The following is a 20,473-nucleotide window of genomic DNA, read 5'->3' as shown; positions in this document are numbered from 1 at the left end:
AAAATGTGGCAACTGGGGTTTTATACGATTAACTACATAAGAAAGGTGACATAGTGAGCAAAACGCTTGTTTCAGTTTTCTGGCAAAGACTGCGGTATTGATAAGAAAAAGGGGGCTAATTTTCAGTATTCTACCTGGACTGAAGCCCGCCTTAGCAAAGGACATTTCATTGTGGAATATGCTTTCTAAATATATCAGGTATATTCGGTCGAGGAGCCGTATTCTATTTCTGTTGTAGACTTGCAAAAAAATGAAATGATGGGTGTTAAAGTCAACAAGTTCCATTCAGTTGTCTATAGTTTGTAGCACACGAATTTAAGGATGCTATAGCTGCAGCCGATGAAGACTTTAAAAGACGGTAATACGTGCTGTTGTCCATAATGGTACCGGAGTCAATGTAACTGCTTCGGTCGCTATCTTTCTTTTGTAAGGGGAGTAGTCACTTCAATATTCAGATTTTGGCGTATACCTAAATGGAGTACGGCCGACGTTGGTAGCTCGCATCTCACAAGCTTAGTTCAGTATACCAACAAATTCTCTAGTACAAGTCTCAAGCATGAAGGTAACAAAGTCCGAGGAAGAAAAAACAGTGGGTTGATATTACTTACTTACTTAATTGGCGCTTAACCGTTTAAACGGTTATGGCCGGGTTGATATTGTGGCCTTATATATCGATAAGGAGCAGTTGTGATACATGTTTTTGAGCGGCGATGAATATAGGCCGCGTATCGTGGAGATAGAGATATTGCGCCGTGCTGTATAATGTAAATAAGAGATGTATGGAAAAGCGGTGCTGCCGCCAGGGTGTGCAGGAGGGAATGTGATTGCGAAAAGTCTATTGTAAATCGTTCCTTTTGCTTTGGTTTACTCAAGGCTCACGCAATGGTTACGAGGAACTTTCTTTGAGATGCTCTGGCTAGATAGGTTGGCCGCATGAATTTTAAAAAGAGAAATTACTAAAATTAGTCGTTCCGGTACGAACTGTCGAACTCTTAGATTGTTAGGTCGGATTTCACCTACTAACTCGAATGTTGTCAAAATTTATGGGCCAGCCCTCGTACGAACATGTCGATGTCAATGCTTAATTACTTATGTAGGGCATTTCGCCTGTAGGCTCAAAATACACGTAGAAATTGCAGCTTAGTAAAATACTTGGTTTTGTGCTAAGACGTTCTCGTGACGGGGTTTCCGCGATATTTGTAATCTAGAAAAAAGAATAAATTCAAAAATTATTCAAATAAAGTTTATCAAAACGTATTCTAACTAAAAAAGGACGTACATTTTAAAAATCGCACTTTAAAACGAACGGAACATGGACACGGATTGTGAACGCGAGCGAAGTAGTGAACCAAATATCTGGTCGAGCAGTGACAATCATACATATCACGATAACGATGACTTCGATGATGAGGATGATTCCTCGGCGCCAGAATATAAGAAGAATATGCGAGATGACGATGGCGGTGAATTAAGTGATGTTGAAGACTGTGGCGCTAGTGATGCAGAAGGTGTTGGGTTTGAGCAAATTGACAAAGGCAACGACAGTGATAATGAAGAGAACGATGATGATGATGATGATGACGTTGCAGAACACGATGAGAAGGCGTGCCTTTTAGTGCCAGAGACGAAGAAAATTAAAACTAATAGACGTTCAAGAAGTAGGCAACGTGTTAAAAGGCGGGTACAACATTCAAGTGAACGCGAGGAAAAATACAATTCACACAAACCCAGTGAGTTGAGAAATATTAGAGAAAAGAGAGTAAAAAAGTCAACAGAAACGAACACATCTGATGATGATGAGGTAAGAGTTTTATTGAAGCAGAGTGAGTCTGGCGAAAAACAGCGAAAACAGGAAGAGCCGCGTAAAGTGAGTGCACCTAAGCACGCTGCTTACGATGTTGAGACAGGGGAACCAGTTGAAATACCATATACAATCAATGTTATAAAATTACATGGTAATTTGTGTAATAACTCCGATAACGATAGTGAAGATGCAGAAGACATTGAAGAAGCATTTCAAAGCTTCGATAGTCCAACAATTCATGCTACAACGATAAATGCAACTAAAACTGTGTTAGTCGAACTCAATAGTGAATTAGACGTAAACAATCCATCCAACAACATTTTATGTGAAGACTTACAAGTGTCCGGACCTTTAGAAATCGATACAAAGCAAACAGAACAAGATGAAAAACGAGACAAGCTAACAGATTGCGCTGCGCCAATCAGCGAGCTGAAACGAGTGAATGAGGAGCTTGCAGAAACTGAAGTTAATATAACGACAACTATCAAGAAGCCACTGGAAGAACAGAGCGAAGAAGAAGAAGCTCACGTAGCAGAGCTTAAAACGAACGAAACTCAAGAGGAGCAGCTCCGCCGTGAGCAGAAAGAGCAAACACTCGACTCATTTCCAAACGAGTTTAACAACGCCATCGACAAAGTCCAAAGTAACGCCCGGGACGCTTGCTTACGTGCGCAATGTGCTGCTGTAATATATCGCGAAGAAGAAGAAAGCGCAATCAACGAAAACGAAGACAACATCCCTTCCACAAAAACAAAGAGCACCGCTGTTCATAAAATTTTGACAGACGAAAAAAATTGGCGCGATAGTTTACGTGAATCTATCGACTGTTATTATTCAGCACAGGATTTACTCGAATATGGACATTTATTAAGTAGTGGCCTTAAAACACCAGATATTGAATCGGGTTATTTTGAAAAATCCGAATCACATATATCACGTGATGAAAACGAAGTGTATACGAATACGAATTTACATAATTATCCAACGCATAGAATAATAAATCAACTTTCATTTTCGAGACGTCATAGCAATACGAATATCACTACTACTACAACTACAAAACAATTAACGAATATGTCGGAGAGTTTACGTTTTGAATTGGATCGTTTTAAATCGATGATCGAATCGATTGAACGTGAACGTATCTATGGTCAAACGAACGAAACAAAACAAACAACATTCGATACAGTTTTGAGCGCCGAGAAGAATTATGATGATGATATGGAAGCTGAAGTGGCAAAAGCAGCCGAGGCTGTAGCCGAAACTGTATCGATTACGGTTACAGGTGCAGATGTTGGTAGTGGCGGCTGCATTGCCACCACTACATCAGTCATGGATATTGATGAGGGTGATGGTGGCGATGATATGGAGGTAGAGGGCGCTGTTGGCGGCGCTGAGACGGCTGGTGATGGTAGCGGTGCTAAAGCTGCAGCCGATGACGATGATACACGCGGCTATTGGTCGACTGTTTTTGGACAAGCCAGTCAAATTGATGAGGAGACAGCGCCGGAATTGACGCTTGACGAACGTTTCGCCGATATACAGAGTATGATGCTTACATTGCCTTTTAACAAAATGCAAATAAAATTTAAAATCCTTTTAATATAAATTTTTTTAATTTTATTTCGTTATTTTATTATTATTATTTTTTAGATTTAGGCCTGCGTTCTCATGTGCACTTTAAAATATATCTGCCCTATAAACATAAATTTTGTTAACAAAAAATTTTTTTAACGGACAGATAAACCTTAAAGTTTACTTGGGAAAACCAAAAAAGTATTTCCATTACCCGCAAATGTATTGATTAAATTAATTTTTAATTTAAAACAATGGCAGTTATTTTTCACTATTATTATTTTCTTAAGTCACTTTTGGTTAATTATTTTTCGCTCACAAAGCTATTTGGTAATTATACGCAGCTGTACTTGTACGCAGGGTACTATAACTTTGATCGGATAACGGGTGGTTGTACAGGTCCGTCCGTCCGTCCGTCCGTTAACACGATAACTTGAGCAAATATTAAGATATCTTCGCCAAATTCGGTACCCGGGTTTATCTGGACCCAGAATAGATTGATATTGAAAATGAGCGATAACCACGCCCACGTTTAACAAACCGTAAATCAAAATCCATTGAAGATATTACATTGAAATTGGACAGAATTATATATACTGAGTGAAGATAATCAAAATCGGTTAAAGACCACGCCCACTTTTCGCAAAGGTTTAACCTTATCAAATTTTGCAATAACTCTATGGTATTTAACTACTTTTGATTGATATTCTAACTCAGTACTGGTATGGTTGAGCCAAAAACAAAAACCCCCTTTTTTTTGTTACTATTTCCAAAATACTTTTAATACATAAGTTGAACAAAAATCGCTACAACTGTTTGCTCTGAAAATGAGCGAAATCGCCTGAAAGTTACTCCCACTTCAGCGTTTCAAGTGCACAGCTGGGTATGTAATGTTCGGTTTCACCTAAACTTAGACTTTCTTACTTGTTATACTCAGCTGAGCAGAGCTCACAGAGTATATTAATTTTGTTCGCATAACGGTACCCCGTAACGGCATAAACTAATCGAGAAAGATATAGACTTCTATATATCAAAATGATCTGGGCGAAAAAAGAAATTCATTTAGCCATGTCCATTCGTCCGTCCGTCCGTCCATCTGTCCGTGAACACGATAACTTGAGTAAATATTGAGGTATCTTAATGAAATTTGGTATGTAAGTTCCTGAGCACTCATGTTGTTGTTGTTCGCCCCGAAGGTTTTGGGGAGTGTTATCAATGTGATGGTCCTTTGCCGGATACAGATCCGGTACGCTCCGATAACACAGCACCATTAAGGTGCTAGCCCGACTATCTCGGGAACGATTTATATGGCCAAATTAAACACCCCCAAGTTCCATGAGGAGCTTGGGGTCGCCAGAGCCTCGTCTGTTAGTGAAACAGGATTCGCCGCGGATAGGTGAGTTGACAATTGGGTTTGGAGAAGCTATATATAATGCGCTGGCAATCTGAAAGGGTTGCGCTACACAGCCCCTTGAATTTGGTATTTTAGTCGCCTCTTACGACAGGCATACCTACCGCGGGTGTATTCTGACCCCCTAACCCGCTGAGCACTCATCTCAGATCCCTATTTAAAATGAACAAAACCGAACTATAACCACGCCCACTTTTTCGATATCGAAAATTTCGAAAAACCAAAAACTGCGATAATTCATTACCAAAGACGGATAAAGCGATGAATCTTGGCAGGTGGGTTGACCTTATGACGCAGAATAGAAAATAAGTAAAATTTTGGACAAATGGTTGGTGTGTTTGCTCGCGTGGCACCGCCCAATTTTAAAGGAAGGTGATTTTAAAGTTTTTCAAGCTGTAATTTGGAAGTCGTTGAAGATATCATGAGGAAATTTGGCAGGAACGTTGCTCCTATTACTGTATATGTTCTAATTAAAAATTAAGAAAATCGGATGACGAACACGCCAACTTTAAAAAAAAAATTTTAGTCAAATTTTAACAAAAAATTCAATATTTTTACAGTATATAAGTGAATTGTGTCAACATTCAACTCCAACATTTGCCTCCAAAGCTCTCAGCTGAGTATGTAATGTTCGGTTACACCCGAATTTAGCCTTCCTTACTTGTTTTTAATTGTAGTTGTTTGGGGAAGAATTTGTGCTCTGATTTATGGAAAGGTGACGAATATTGGGCAACTGATTTTTGAAACAATATTTCTCGAATCAGAATCCTGAACTTTTTTTTATAAGAGGTCACAGAACATTTAAATTTATTTAAAGACCTCCATTTTGCTAAATGGACACCGCGAAGGGGCAACATTCACTTCACTGGAAAACACATGTAATTAATTTGTTTTTCTAAACGTTAGTGTACTATTTAAAAAAGTAAATAATATGATTGCGACTTATACAATCTCGAAATGTAGAGCCCCAAAATACATACAAATAAGTACAAAATTTCCACACGAATATTACGTTGTTGCATGTAGGAAACTTTTGACAATAAAATGGAGTAAAGAAAAAGAATGTCCTAATCCTTTTCAAAAATTGCCAAATTTTGTCTGGATTGTGTGAGACTTTCCTATGTCACGATATTGTGTTGTCTGAATATTTTCAACGCGGGATTTGGTTGTCTGTAATTTTGTCTGTCTGGTTTGTTTTTTATCGGGATTCCAAAAGTCAGGATTATTTGGTGCATCGGGTTCAAAATTTTAAAGAGAACGGAAGGGGTGTTTATACCATGATACTCTGGCAAACTTTGTTGTTCTCTAGCTTTGTCGTTTTCTAAATCTTTTGATATTAAAAGTGGATCAAATTTATATAAACGACGCATAACGTCAGCGATTGAAGTTTGATTCTAAGCTGGCCTTTGAAAAATACCCGATAAAAGTGAGCGAGGTAGGAATTTATTTGCAGGTATTTATTCGATATTCACATATCGCTCATTTACTTCAATAGTGTCATAACTTAAAAAACACGACTTTTGAGTTAATAACATATAAAAGTACCCAATATCTATGTTGTTGTCTTTCTGATCAGTTAAAAATTTACCACCTGCTATAAAAATTAAAATATGCCTTTATATGCGCAACATATGGTAGTTAAAATATTTGAATGGCTCTCCTGGAACATTGTGGTTTTTGAGTTATGACACTATTGAAGTAAATGAGCGATATGTATCCAGTAAATATCGAGTAGAATTCCATCTCTATTCGTCTACAATTCTATGAAATCAACATATATCGACTACTTAGTCGAATATGGCTTAGTCTTGTTGTTAAGTTTTGGGGAGTGTTATCGATGTTAATGGTCCTATGTAGGTAACAAGCACCATTAAGGTACAAGCCCTACCCTCTCGAGTTAGGCGTTATTCAAAAAAATTCTGAGATTGAAAGTTTTTGAAAAAAATTTTGACTCGCGCATTCTTCAAACAAATTGTGATGTTTCGCTCAGCAGTCAATGTACAATAACGAATTTGATAACTTCTTTCTTATTTGTTATCGGTTCGTCTCACTGAAACGCCTAACAAAATCTATCCATCACTAATAATAGTAGTAAAATGTCATACGCTGCTCTGTAGTTCAATTACAACGAGTTGAAATCAAACTGATCATCATGCGTTAGATTAACTCCGCTTACATACTCTGGGAGTTGTGATTTCTATAAAAGTCTGCACCTTTCGTGCATCGATTTCTCCAATAAGATAATCTAGTTATCTCTCACTCTTTTACTCCTCATTTTCTTGTATGTGTTGGTGTGTTGCTCGTTATTGTAGTACAGATAAAAATTTAAGAGAGTGCTATCGATGTTGATACCTAGTCTTTTACCGTATACAATATGTAGATATGTTACCTACCGGAATTACCACCTTAATATCCTTCTCCGACTATATCGGGAATCTTCCACTTTCGTAACGACATAGGGGGGCTTAGAGATCTTCGATTACCCAGCTGTATGCTATACATTCAAATTTCAAACCTACTTGTATGCATGTGCTGCGCTTGGCCGCTAGCAGATCTCGAAGCATCAATCAGATTGTGTCTGTGAAGACTTTTAGTATATACGAGCCGGACCCGTGCGCATCTTGCGCAACCAATATAAAAATTTCTTATAAAATATCAGCAGAAATCAGCTGTTCTATCAATCAATTAAAACTTACAGTTGCGCTGCCATCTGGCGTGTGGTAGTAATTTCGGGTAATGCAGTGCAAATATTCACAATAGTGCCATAGTAAAAATGCATTTCTTTTTGTGCTCACAATCGTTTATTTCTAGCAAATTATTTTAATAAAATATAGCTAAACAAAAGCACTACGACCAAAATTGCCCAAAGCTCGCTAATAGCCCGAATCTCCATCTTTACAACCAAAACTTTATTTATAGATTTGGATTCCAAATAAGAGCGTACATAAAAACAGCAATTAGAAATAATATATAAGATTACCATAAGTACAGGCTCTTGATAAGGTTTACAGGATTGGGAGTTAAAAAACATCTGGTAACCATACGCACATACATATATTCTGTTTATATGAGGACTTTACTATCCTATCAGTTCAGCCAAATCTTTGTTGCACTAATTATGATTGAAAGAACCATAGGTTTTGTATGTACAATGGATACTAATAGCGAAATAAAACTTAAAAAAAATTTACAAAGTGAACGAAAAATAGATAAAAAATTACTTTTTTCGGTCTCTTAATTGTTTTCTTTATTTTTCCAATTTTTTAAACCTATTCACCTCCTCGTAGTTAATTAGTCACAACCAGACTTATTCCCTTGTATACAATCAGAAGGCTATTAAATTTTTAGTCTTGCTTAATTAACTTGAACTTTTTGCACACACACAATCACACATTCATGCTGGCCTAAAATATACGTACATATACAAAATTAAATATTAAAACGCTTACTCACCTTAATTTCTTTATTATTACAGAAGCTCATCGTGCCCTTGAGCTATTGGAGGACTATCATTCGAGACTATCAGAGCCGCAAGATCGTGCCTTGCGTATCGCGATTGAACGAGTGATACGGATTTTCAAATCACGATTATTTCAAGCGTTATTGGGTAAGTAGATTTTTAGCCTGTCTGTATATATGTATGTTCATATGCAAACTTTTTCGATATGATATATGTTGTGCAATGTGTTATGTAATGCACCGCCTGAAAAAGTCCTCTGCAAAAAAACGTTCAATTTTTCCCTTAAAAGTGTGGGCTGCGATTGATCCCTTTTGCCTACAATGAACTATAACTGATCCCTACTAACCTCTTATGGGTACAGCTGGGAAATATCATTCCTAAATTGATGTTAGGGTAGGAGTAGAAAGGGGGAGACAGTACCTATATGTGAAAAAAGAAGAACTCATCGCCTGTAGGGTAAAAAGGAAATGTTTCCGATAGTAACCGTAGCAGTACAAAGTGGATCTGTCTGGCCGTACCTGCAAAGGTACAAAGAAGACGAGTCAAACGGTAGAGATTCAGACAGACAGGTACAATTAGTCTCCCCATTGTACATGCTCAAACAAAAGGGATCAGCTCAAACCATATAAAGAGATCATGACTAGCAATAGTCGCATGCTTCTTTGCGAATCATTCCGCGTTCTTCCTCCAAGATAAATTGCATTTCTTGTAGGCATATTATCCGCAGCGTTTGAATACGTCTCATTTTAGGTCGTGCAGCGGATGCTGTCATTGTTAGAGCTATTATCGGGTGATACCCAAAAGTTAAGAACGGTGTTACTGTTATGGACAGTTCTTTACCGGCTATAAATCCGTTGGTAGTGAATTCTTATACTAGCGCGACTGCTGCGAGAAGAATTTGTTGGCACTTTGAACGTCCCGGTACGTGGATGTTAGTTACGGCTTACGGCAGAAATTCCTTGAAGTGGCTATACTCGAATAAGTCGCTGGGATATAAAGTGAGTTGTAGCGTCGGGCTGGTAGAGCTGCGTGTATTTTTTTAGTTAGGCGTGGAGAAAGAACCAGCGGCAGGGATACATACAAAATTTATCCCAGAAATTTGGGAAGCCATATAGCAGGCCTATTCCTGCAGATCCATTGAGCCTGATGGCGTCTCATAGCGGACTCATACCCCAGTTTTTGTGGAATCTTTAGGCAACCATGTGTTCTTTATGCACACAGATCACACCGTAGAAAAAAGGAAGCATCATTGGAATTTAGGAATGAAACGGCCAAGTCAATAAACATTTTACAATTGAAGAACAAAAAGGCTGGATAGATCAGTTCCTATAGCTTCTTTAAATCGCAAGTTTCCTCTCCAAAAGAACGACATAGCATAACCCTCTTCACTAATGGGTTTGCGGTAGTGATTACTAATATCAAGGTCAATAAACTTTACACCAAAGCAAAAGGTTATCCCTGCGACTTCCACATTTTATCACTTTTCCATCATATTTACGACCCGAATGGAAAATATGAGATGGGCTATAGGTATTGTACCGAATTTAGGAAAATTCCGCATATTCCAAACCTTCTGCTAACGCTCGAATCGCTTAACTGTTGATTAAAAAACTCCAATATTCAATAATGCAAAATGGTCTTTATTAGACTACTTTGAAAGTACTTCACAATAACACTTATACTTCACAACCAATAGCGTGTTTAAATCAAACTGATTACTGACTACTCAGCTCGCGCTGCTTTTATACTCTCCGTTGCTTCATTCGCATATTTCCCCTAAAGTCTAGACGTTTCACCTTCTAGAATCTCTTGCTTGGTTACCAACGATATACATGTATATTTGTAATTTATGCGTTTCTCATAGTCATATGCATGTGTATGTGTGACCGCTACTTCGGCTGATGACCACAAGTGTATGTGCGTAATATCTCTTCGTTGCCTAGTATGTACGTGTGTAAATGGATTAAATTCATGTGTTTATGTACGAGCGTAAGAGTGGCAGCTTGCTTTATTGTTGTTGTGCATTTATTCACCACAGATTAGTGATGCTAAAATTCGCCACAGTATTTTCGTTGCTTATGCAAGATGATACTAATTATCAATCATCCATGAAGAAGTCCTATATGACTTCCTTTTCCAGGGTCAAAACAAGGTACACAGGTTCCTCACCAGAAGTACTTGGGGGAAACCAAAGAGGCGGTGATTTTGAAATTTGCGCCACAAACATGACGTTCGAAGTTATAGATCCGGCAGAATATTGTTCTCAGAACTTGCACCATTTTTATCCTTATGCCTTTATAGGCATTATCTTCATAGCAGGATGTAGCTGCTCATAGTCAAAGCTCCCAACGTTAAACTTCACAACCAGTCTCTGGTAGATTGTCAGCAAAGAGCACGGCCTTATGACAAGGATCATCAATAAGCAGAACGATGGTCCTTTTAAATATATGCCAGTGTACCGGCGGGCCATCTCTTCAGTCCGTAAATAGCAAGGATAAAGAGAGAGAAGGCATATGCCCTCAAATTTGTGTATATGCCAAGTATACGTACTTATAAATATTTTTCTTTATTTTATTCTACAATTTTCCACCTATCGCTCTGTACCTTATTGATTATGGATTTTTCACCCACTTTTACCTTCACCTCGTCATTTGCCCTCCACAGAGCTAAACACAAACACACTTTTTATGGCAGTAAGCAATGGACGAGGCCAAATATGAATATTTGGGTCATCGCATTTACGAGTACGGTATAGACACTCATACAACGCTACAACCAACTGTAAAATGTATGAAAGATACATAACAGTAAATAAATCACAAAGATGTAAGTTGCTTGGTATAAAAGGAGACGCTACTACTATTTATAACAGAGCATAATCTGTTGGAGGCTGAGGAAGATTGATGGTACTGGATATACTTCAGATCGCACTTCGGCATTTTAATGCAAGTTCCATCAATATATTCGTCCTACCGTGAGCAGAGTGAATGGTTACTCCAGTGTGTCTAAACATAACCATTTCCTTGTACGTTTCTCTCATCGTTAATAAAAGGTACTGCGCTACATCAAACTCACGATTAATGTGGCTGACAATTAGACAATGCGACATTCGGTGGGGAGCAGTTAGAAAATCATAACGGATTTAAAAACTACTGATCCTAGATAAATTCACTTCGGCGCTTATTGAGCTCCCATAAGGGCGAAACTTGGTCTGTTAACTTGAAAGTCAACAGTTCCCTCCTTCAACATGCGGAGGCACAATTTCGATAAGTTTGAAAGGTGTAAAAACTGCCGTGCCTGGGTATATCAGGTGCAGTGAACAGGGCACATCAAGAATGGTTAAATATTATCTGACTGCGGTACGGAGCACCTGCAAGTCAGTCAGCATTATCCACTTCCTCACTCTTGTGTCAGTGTCTTCCACACGGATACCTATGGTATAGAGAAAGCATTGACAGTACGGTCTCAGTGACCAATGTTACCATCTATGTTTACAGCCAACCTGCCTTAAAGGTTATAAGTCCAACTCAATAAATTTGAACAGAGGTGTCTAGACTCTAGACTCACTGGCACGCATTGATCATCCCAATGCGTCACTTTGCAGGGTCAACAAACAATATTGCAAGGAATTACTTTACTATCTTGCTGATGAGATGACCGGAAAAACCGGGGTGATTGTGAGGAGTAAAGGTTCTAGTTATGCTCATGATTAGATAGGAAATTAACGAGCAAGCTAATCGAACTTGTAAAATCTGATGTGAGAATTAGTATGTATCGAACCTGTTGACGATGGCTAATACAAAAAAATCTCTTTGTAGAACATGTCAGAAAGAGGTGCAAGCAGATCCTGTTCATCACTCACGACTTGAATTTTTGGGCACATAGTTTTTCGGCAGTCTGCCGGAGTCAGTGATGATATAGATTTTTCGCTCCATTTTGAAAAAGAAGAAATGGCACGTTCTTTGTGCCATACGCTTCAAAAGATCGCAGTATGCTCGTACTGAAGGCATCTGTATGCTTTCGAACCAACGTCCTCATTATGTTTCTGTTCACCCGACGACGTATACACACAAGAGCTCTCTGTAGAAGCTGTCAGGATGAGGGGGAAGTGGAGTCAGTTCATCACTCATGACCCAGAATTCTGGACGCATTGCTTTTCAGCAGTCTGGCGGAGGTCGTGTACGTGAATCTTTCACTCCATTTAAAAAAATAAGAAAATGATGTTTTATATACGTTATTCGACTCGGTAGGTTGAAGTACATACGCTAGTCCTGGTGACATCTCTTTGCTGATACTGAAGCATCTCGATCTCGAGGGTGTAATCTTCCGACAAAGGTACACAATCTAAATCTGCCAACCCTAAAAAGCCCAGAGAGAGGGAAATGGGCAAAAAATTCACCACTTTTGGAAACACATGTTTGGCCAAAATAAGCTACGGTGAAATGGTTGAGTGAAAAGTCCCTGTGCAAACGAAACTATAAACTTTTTTTACCTCACGTTATCACAGAACAGAAAACGACTCCAACCGGTCGTTTTGACAACTTTGAATTTTGCGTCAACTCTACAGATTCGACTGGTGGAGAGAACGGATCTAACTGTAGTCGAAATAATAGTCGATTTATGGTTGTCTAAAGGGCCAATTAATGGTGACTTATAACCATAACCAGATAAAACAGCTGATCGAACCTATCTTATGGAAATCAATGTAATCGATTAATGGTGCCATACCATAACGCTAACGCCATAACCATACCATAGCCAACCAATTGGTTTTTGGTTTCTCGCCATATACATAACCTAAAAATATTTGAGTTGGTGAATTTAATAACTTTTTGTAGATTTTATTCATTGTTTTGGATACGTTATGACTAAGAGACTTATTTTTTGTGGAATATGTTTGTAATTTTTTGCGTTTTCTTCATTTTTATTAAACTTTCACGATTTTTAGGTTAAGACACCATTAATCGATCCCACTGGAGATGGTTATGGATATGGGTATGGTTGCGACTATGGCGTTAGGGTTAAGGAAGTTTAATTAGCCCTTAACTCTGCAATGTGTTGAGTTATTGTGATGATATCGAGGGGGCGTGTCACTGGCGCTGATAAACAATTAGTTATAAATAATAATAAATTATAGGTACTAGTCATCACGCTCCTCATCAATCTACGACGTTGATCAGACAATTAAATAAAAGCGTTGGACGCGTCAAATTCCTATTGATAATCATAAGTAAGACCAACTGAACCTTAATCAAGTTATGATACGCCTCACATTTTCAGAAATTTCACGCGCCCAACGCTTTTATTTAATTGTCTGATCAACGCCCTAGATTGATGAGGAGTGTGATGACTAGTACCTAGGACCAACCTAATTATTTTCTATCTTTTAGTATTATTACTACTTAATGCAAGTATTGTTTCCAATAAAACCGTTTAACTTAAAATTTTGGTTTTTTAATTTATTTTATTATACTGTAATTTCACTAGCAAAATTTGAATTTATGTGCTCCAAAGTATTCTGACGTCACTTCTACCGGGAGGTTGAATTTTTGTAATGTAATTTTACTAACAAAATTTTAACTTATGTGCGATATGATTTTTGTGAATATCTCGATCCTTGCGCCACCTAGCGGCGATTAGTTTTTCATAGGTCGCTTTCTATTCATGTATGTATTATGTGTCCCAAATATGAGCCAAATCGGGCCACAAATACGATTTTTGTGAATATCTCGATCCATGCGCCACCTAGCGGCGATTTTTTTCATGGGTCGCTTTCTATTCTTGTATGTATTATGTGTTCCAAATATGAGCGAAATCGGAGCACAAATATTAGTTTTGTGAATATCTCGATCCTTGCGCCACCTATCGGCGATTTTTTTCTTATTATTGCATTGTCATCGGGTTCTGAACTATATTCCAAGTTTCGAGCTTGTAGCTTATCGGGAAGTTACTTACAGTTACAGCCTGTCAAGTCAACCTAAATAAAACCGTTTAAAAATAGATCAGTATCGAACCAACCACCAAGCTAGTATGACTGTTGTTCGTTAGTGCTCATATGCACGAAAATATTTACGTAATAAATGATCAATGTGCAAACATGGAAGACAATCATGCTCTGTTGGTGGTTTACTTGCTACTGATCTATCTGTTTCTTAATTATCCGTATGTGTGACAAATACACTCACAATTGAGTTGTGTTTATGTATTAGAATGCCAACCACTGTTCTGCGCAAATCAGGAATGTTACTGCCTATTTATTACTATCCCTTTTACTTCATACTCCTTTTTTTGGGTTTGAGTTTGCAGTTTAATAGCTGGAGCTTTGTTCGCATACGCCAGGTTATCCCGTTTCTATTCCTTTATGTATCTATTTCACTGTGGCGTATTGCCATGTGATTTAATTTTTCCGTTATTTCATTATTTTGATATTATTGTATTGCTTTTTTCCTACTGCTCACACATTCCTTGAGTTATAATTCGTGATGGAAGATACATTAGATTTGCGATCACACACATTTGAATCATTTAGTTCGAATCCAGGATAAGAACCTCCCTCTTCATCCGCTCGATTATGATCACCAATAGGTACTCACTACTGCAATAAGACAGCATTTAGCAATACAGCTGTTTCGACATAACTTCACTTATTCTCGCGCCGTTCTGATTTTACGTAGAAGACACCGTATTTAGATGCGCTGATCCCAAAAACCTTTTCTCCACATGCTAGTCATTTCTTTTGGATCAGCGCTCCATCGAACTTATGCGCTGAGAAGTGCGCTCAAAGGACGCTCAGTTTCTCGAGCATTTTTGCACCCCTATCTCATTATCCAATTTTATTATCATGGTTTTTAGATCTATTTCCACCCCCTGCTTTCAGCATGTTATGGTTACAGTCTTTTGGGTTTCTCTTCCTGAGACGTGGATAAATACTGCCCTTGCATTTGGACATTTCCCCAAAGCCCGGGTATAGCATATCTACATTCTGATCGTGAATGCGAGCATCTCCCTCCCCACAGATCTCCACCTTGCGGTAGACATCTACCCAAAGAGACTGCTGCCATCAAGCAGCGGCGAGGCAATTTCACCTTACCCAAGAAATCTGGAACTACCGTGATGTATACTCCTTCTGACCTCCGATCAAGCCAGAGTTTCGTTGCTTCTCCTACTTTCTTCTAAATAACTCCCTCAATCAGCTCATTAATAAGTGCCCTCAGTGTTTTATCATTTATACCCCACTCATTCTGCCTTGCAGTTATCGATGCGCAGGCTTTGTCGCTACCCCGAATCGTTTCGTGTCTCTTGCCCAACTTGGAGCCCTGGTACTGAGTCTTTCCATGACCTTTTCGACACTTCAACTTAGGCTTGTCACCCTCTTCTGATTGCCACTTCCCATTCTGTTGTGGTATCATCCTCCTCGAACGTATAAGTCTATTGTAGTATCTAGAGGTACATGCTGTGCTTTCGAGAGTATTCCACTGTCTCACGCGTCTATACCTGGCGGTGGCTCTCCCAGCAGGTGAGAACGGCCACCGCTCTTAGCGTTGTTCGGTACTGCGAGAGGAACTGTTTTCTATTTAAGAATTCATGAGCTTAACACCGGCTTATAATAATGGAATATTCAATTATTATGTTTTTCTAAGAGAAACTTAAAAGAAAGGAAAAAACATTTACTGGCATATTGCGATGGTACCATTTCAAAAACCGCCACGTAATCATCATCAGGCAATTTCGTAATGTCATCAAAGGTTTCACCGACATTCTAACCGCGAATCACACGGTGAAACTACAGTTGGCTTCACTAGGCTATCCTGCTTGTTTAGAGTAAATGCCAAGTATTATCAGAGGGATGTTTTTGGATACCTTAGTCGACATTGGTAAGGTGACTATTGATGAGACTTGATCCATTTGAGAGAACGTGCTAAAACTGTTTGGTATGCTCGTATGAATATATTCGGGACCACAGGAAGTCAATTACCAACGAATTTTTGCCTCCTCTCAGAGAGGAGTCAGCTGCAGTTTTTTTTTTGTGCATATACATGTCCTGCTAGAATTAGTGGAGAAAGGAGCTCACCTGTAGCGGAAGTTTGGTAAACTTGCTTACGGCTGGATCAAAACTTATTGTGACATTGTGGAGGATCATCTGGTTCTCCTGGCATAATTACATCGCGAATAACTGTCATCCTGTTTTCTCATTCATGTTCTATAGCCCTCCATAGCAAGAAGGTGATATCCTTTTGGCCAGATGTTAATACTTAACCTCACTAAGCAACATTTCCGACAATGATTTCTGGTTTAGCAGGATACTATCCAGTATGGATAACCGTTCTAAGTACGACTGATAGCTGCAATAATCCTCCCATTTCAAGCTATGCGGTTCAGATTAAACAATAATAAGGCCAATGTTGGCTACATCTACGAAAAACCGACTGACGCGACGTGTTGGACGGCGAAAACTGTGTAAACGGTTCAGCGCCAATTAAGTTAATTATTAATTTGATGCTTTTCACCGCTTGTCAAAGTAAGTGTGAGCTAGGGTGACGAATTAATAATATGGTATTACAACCCCCCCCCCCCCCGGGGGAGAGGGGTTAGAATATACCCGCGGTAGGTATGCCTGTCGTAAGAGGCGACTAAAATACCGGATTGAAGGGGTTTGTGTAGCGCAGCCCTTTCAGGTTGCCAGCGCAATACATAGCTTCTCCAAACCCAATTGTCAACCTCACCTATCCGTGGCGAATCCTGTTTTATTAACAGCCGAGGCTCTGGCGACCCCGAACTCCTCATGGATACGGGGGGTGGGAGGGCGGGATGACCTAGAAGGTCGCATGTGGTCATAACAAGTCGTTCCCGAGATGGTCGGGCTTGGTACCGGAACGTACCGGATCTGCATCCGGCAAAGGACCATCAACTTGATAACACTCTCCAAGGCCTTCGGGGAGTGTCCTTATCACTACAACAACAACAACAACAATGGTATTACAACGGACCTCTATGGTAGCTAAAAGAGCTTCTCGTTTTCAGGGTAAATAAATGTGTTTCAACGTAGCCTTCCCATGAGGCAGAACATGCTCCCTTACATTATGTCAATTTAATTTATAAAAGTCCCACGACAACTGATTATGATTTCTCATTCTGGCATTATGTGCAGTAGAATGACTTTATAATGCAAATATTAGAACGGTCCTTGAAAATGTGTCATTGTTAAATAAATACAGACAAGCAAACTTTCCGGCCTTTGTACAAACTTAATTGTATAATGTATGTACCTATTTCTGCTTGAAGGCGTAGGGACGAGGTGAAGGAATGTGTGCTTAGTGCTTAGTGCACATAAAGGATTGCCTTTGTAGATACAGAACGCCGTTCAAATGTTTGTCTTGTATGTGTCGCATTGTCCTTTTATCAATATCAAACTGCCCAAATACGTATTGTAACTATTCAAGCGTGTTGCTCGACACAGAAAACAGCTCATTCTCTTGGATTGTTTCTTATACCCAGTTGTGGTTAAAATAATTTTGGTTAACGCAAGTTAGTGTAGTAGCGATACGTATTTAGGTCAGATGGACCATTACACAAGCTCTGAACTGAGCTGAAACGCTTTCTGTTTCAGAAATATGTCGGCAACTTTACCGAAGGCCAGTGCGTTCCGCCCTTAGCTTGTCTATAGCACGACAAGCCATTTTCATACTCATTTTACACTATACATAGGTTAGTTTAGGTTAAGTGGTAGCTTGTACGGTATTAAGTTAGTTTTGATAACACAAACGATAATTTTGATGCAAGCTTCAATTACCTAGATAATCTTGACTTAGCAGAAGCTTTAAAAAAGAACGATATCTTCGGGAGATTTATCTGAACCGGAACCGAAATACTCACGGTAAAAGCTAGACAATCAAGCATGAGGCTTCTCGATAATACAAAATCTTAATTCCACATGCAGATACCGTAGGCAAGCATATATTAAGACGCATGCCACGGCCCCCGGCGAGTTAGGGGTTAGAATATACCCGCAGTAGGTATGCCTGTCGTAAGAGGCGACTAAATACCAGATTCAAGGGGTTGTGTAGCGCAAACTTTTCAGGTTACCAGCGCAATATATAGCTTCTCCAAACCCAATTGTCAACTTCACCTATCCGTGGCGAATCTTGTTTCACTAACAGCCGAGGCTGTGGCGACCCCGAACTCCACATGGATCTAGGGGGCGGGATGGCCTAGAAGGTCGCATGTGGTCATAAAAAATCATTCCCGAGATGGTCGGGCTTGGTACCGGAACGTACCGCATCTGCATCCGGCAAAGGACCATCAAGTCGATAACACTCCCCAAGGCCTTCGGGGAGTGTCCTTATCGCTACAACAACAACAACAACGCATTCCATGAACTACCATTTGACCGTGACCCATCAGAACCGGGTGAACCCAAAAAAATTTAGCAGACAGTTTGCCATCCATTCTTCAATGCCCTGCAAGAGGAAATGTCCGCCCTGCGTTTGCTTTGCTGACTCGAGATCGATCTGTAGAAGAACAGACCACAGGTAGCCAGTGGAAGTGCGAATTGCTTTCAGGTCTTTGTGCCAGTTCATTTATACAAATGCGGGCTAAGGGATCCGCTTATCAGTTGTGCTGGATACTGCTATCTCCTGGAACCAAGATGAACACTAGCACAAAATAAAATGGTGCGAACCAATCACAAAACGGATCGAGCACTTCCAGACCCGGCTCCCGACCGCAACCCCAACAAACTCAGTTATATAATAGCTGCTTGGCTATTCGAAGATATATTTAGTTCTTTAACCGTAGACACCGCTTCAACCTTGTCCGCTGTCTTTTGTAATTTGCTTCCCGGTTCTGGTAGTGTTCTTTATATGAAAATTTAATTCAATCTTAGGAACGGCGCCTCTTTGATCTCGAGAGACAACGAAAGAATGCCGAGTCCTTTTCTCACAGGAATCATTCTCCGAACGTAAAGCTCAAACAGTCCCTCCAACATTTTTAAAAGGAACAGGTACATGTAATTGGACTAAATTCTTTGAGAAATGAGTGAGAGCTCTTTCTCGTCTTTGGCATGCCAGTAACTGTGTCCGTATACCAAGGGCATGTAGCTCAACCTGTTTTGGCGTAATTGGTAATTAAAAGAGCTACGAAGTCTTGTATTATTCAAAGGATTAATAGTATTCCTGCCAATCTTCTTCGGTGGTATAGGTTCCTACGTAGCTAGGTCCTTCAGAAAACGAGTGTTCATTAGAAACCTAAAAAATTCCTCACCATTCATTGCTCTTACTCCATTCACATCTCTGAGATACCACAATCAAGTGGATCCTTCGAAAGAATCTTTACAAGTTTCGCTGACTGCTTATACCCTTTTCGTTTATGTAAAAGCTTACACAAGAGTCTCGCTTGGCTCTTATTGATTTCCAGCTTCAAAAGACCCAACCCCAGGTCAGTCCGATCACAATCCCACGGTTTTTAACTTCGCTTTGCCTTAATGAAGAGCCGATTAATGAAAACTCTGTGATCGTAAAGTGTGTCCGTCTAGCACAGAGGTAAATCTCCAAAGGTGGGTCATCACCTCTTTTACAAGTACTTAAACGAATTTTAAAGATTAAATGTTGATCTGCACAAGCTTAACGTATTCACGATCTGGGTTCGGCGATAGTGTTCTTATCGACACCTAGCAGTGGCAGCGATAGAAAGAAGAGGCCCTTCTGCGTTGAAAAATAGGTGCGGTGTAACTTGACTTTCCTCTCTATTTGTAATAGGAACATGCTATCTCTATGAGAAGGACACATCATTGTTGTTGTTGTTATAGCTATGAAGTAAACGTTGAAAGCCTCCGCCGGGTGTAGATTCGGTACGCTCCCGAACTAAAACCTTAAGCACATGCTCAAATATCACCGGAAAAATTTGATATGACTAAATGGAGCCTTCATGATGATCCCACTCCCTTCTTCTGTAAGGATATTGGAGCAGCGAGAGCTTGGTGTACGCGTACATTTAAATGTTTACCAATATTCGTCTCGCGAAGGTACTGCCTCCGTCTCCTATACATAATGTTTCTTTTAACGCATTTTTATCGGTCCCGTCGCATATGCTCTTATGAAATAATACCAGTGAAATCTATTCGAGGACACCGATAGGATCTATTATTACAACTTTTTGCTCATTTTCCTGTTCTGGATGATGACAATGCTTGCTGTTGTTCATTGACAATTACAGCGCTCAGGCTATT

General features: G+C 39.5%; 1 protein-coding gene across 21 annotated transcripts in view; it reads left to right on the top strand.

Annotated features, from left to right (window-relative positions):
* Nucleotides 1–20,473, top strand: part of dlg1 (discs large 1) — a 424,309-nt gene that overhangs the window by 91,324 nt on the left and 312,512 nt on the right. For 14 of the 21 annotated variants that reach the window (XM_067784219.1, XR_010953064.1, XM_067784231.1 and 11 more), the window contains 2 exons: nucleotides 1,590–3,350; nucleotides 8,266–8,397. In XM_067784219.1, coding sequence (XP_067640320.1) covers nucleotides 2,879–3,350; nucleotides 8,266–8,397 — 604 coding nt within the window. In that variant the 5' untranslated portion in view covers nucleotides 1,590–2,878. Of the gene's footprint in view, nucleotides 1–1,589; nucleotides 3,351–8,265; nucleotides 8,398–20,473 lie in introns of those variants that run through there. The other 7 variants (XM_067784235.1, XM_067784232.1, XM_067784238.1 and 4 more) reach the window with 1 other exon arrangement.

Source organism: Eurosta solidaginis, chromosome 4 (genome assembly GCF_040869045.1).
Source record: "Eurosta solidaginis isolate ZX-2024a chromosome 4, ASM4086904v1, whole genome shotgun sequence".
NCBI classification, from domain to species: Eukaryota; Metazoa; Arthropoda; class Insecta; order Diptera; family Tephritidae; genus Eurosta; species Eurosta solidaginis.
The sequence above is the reverse complement of the archived record's forward strand: the minus strand, read 5'-3'. Positions and strand labels throughout refer to the sequence as shown.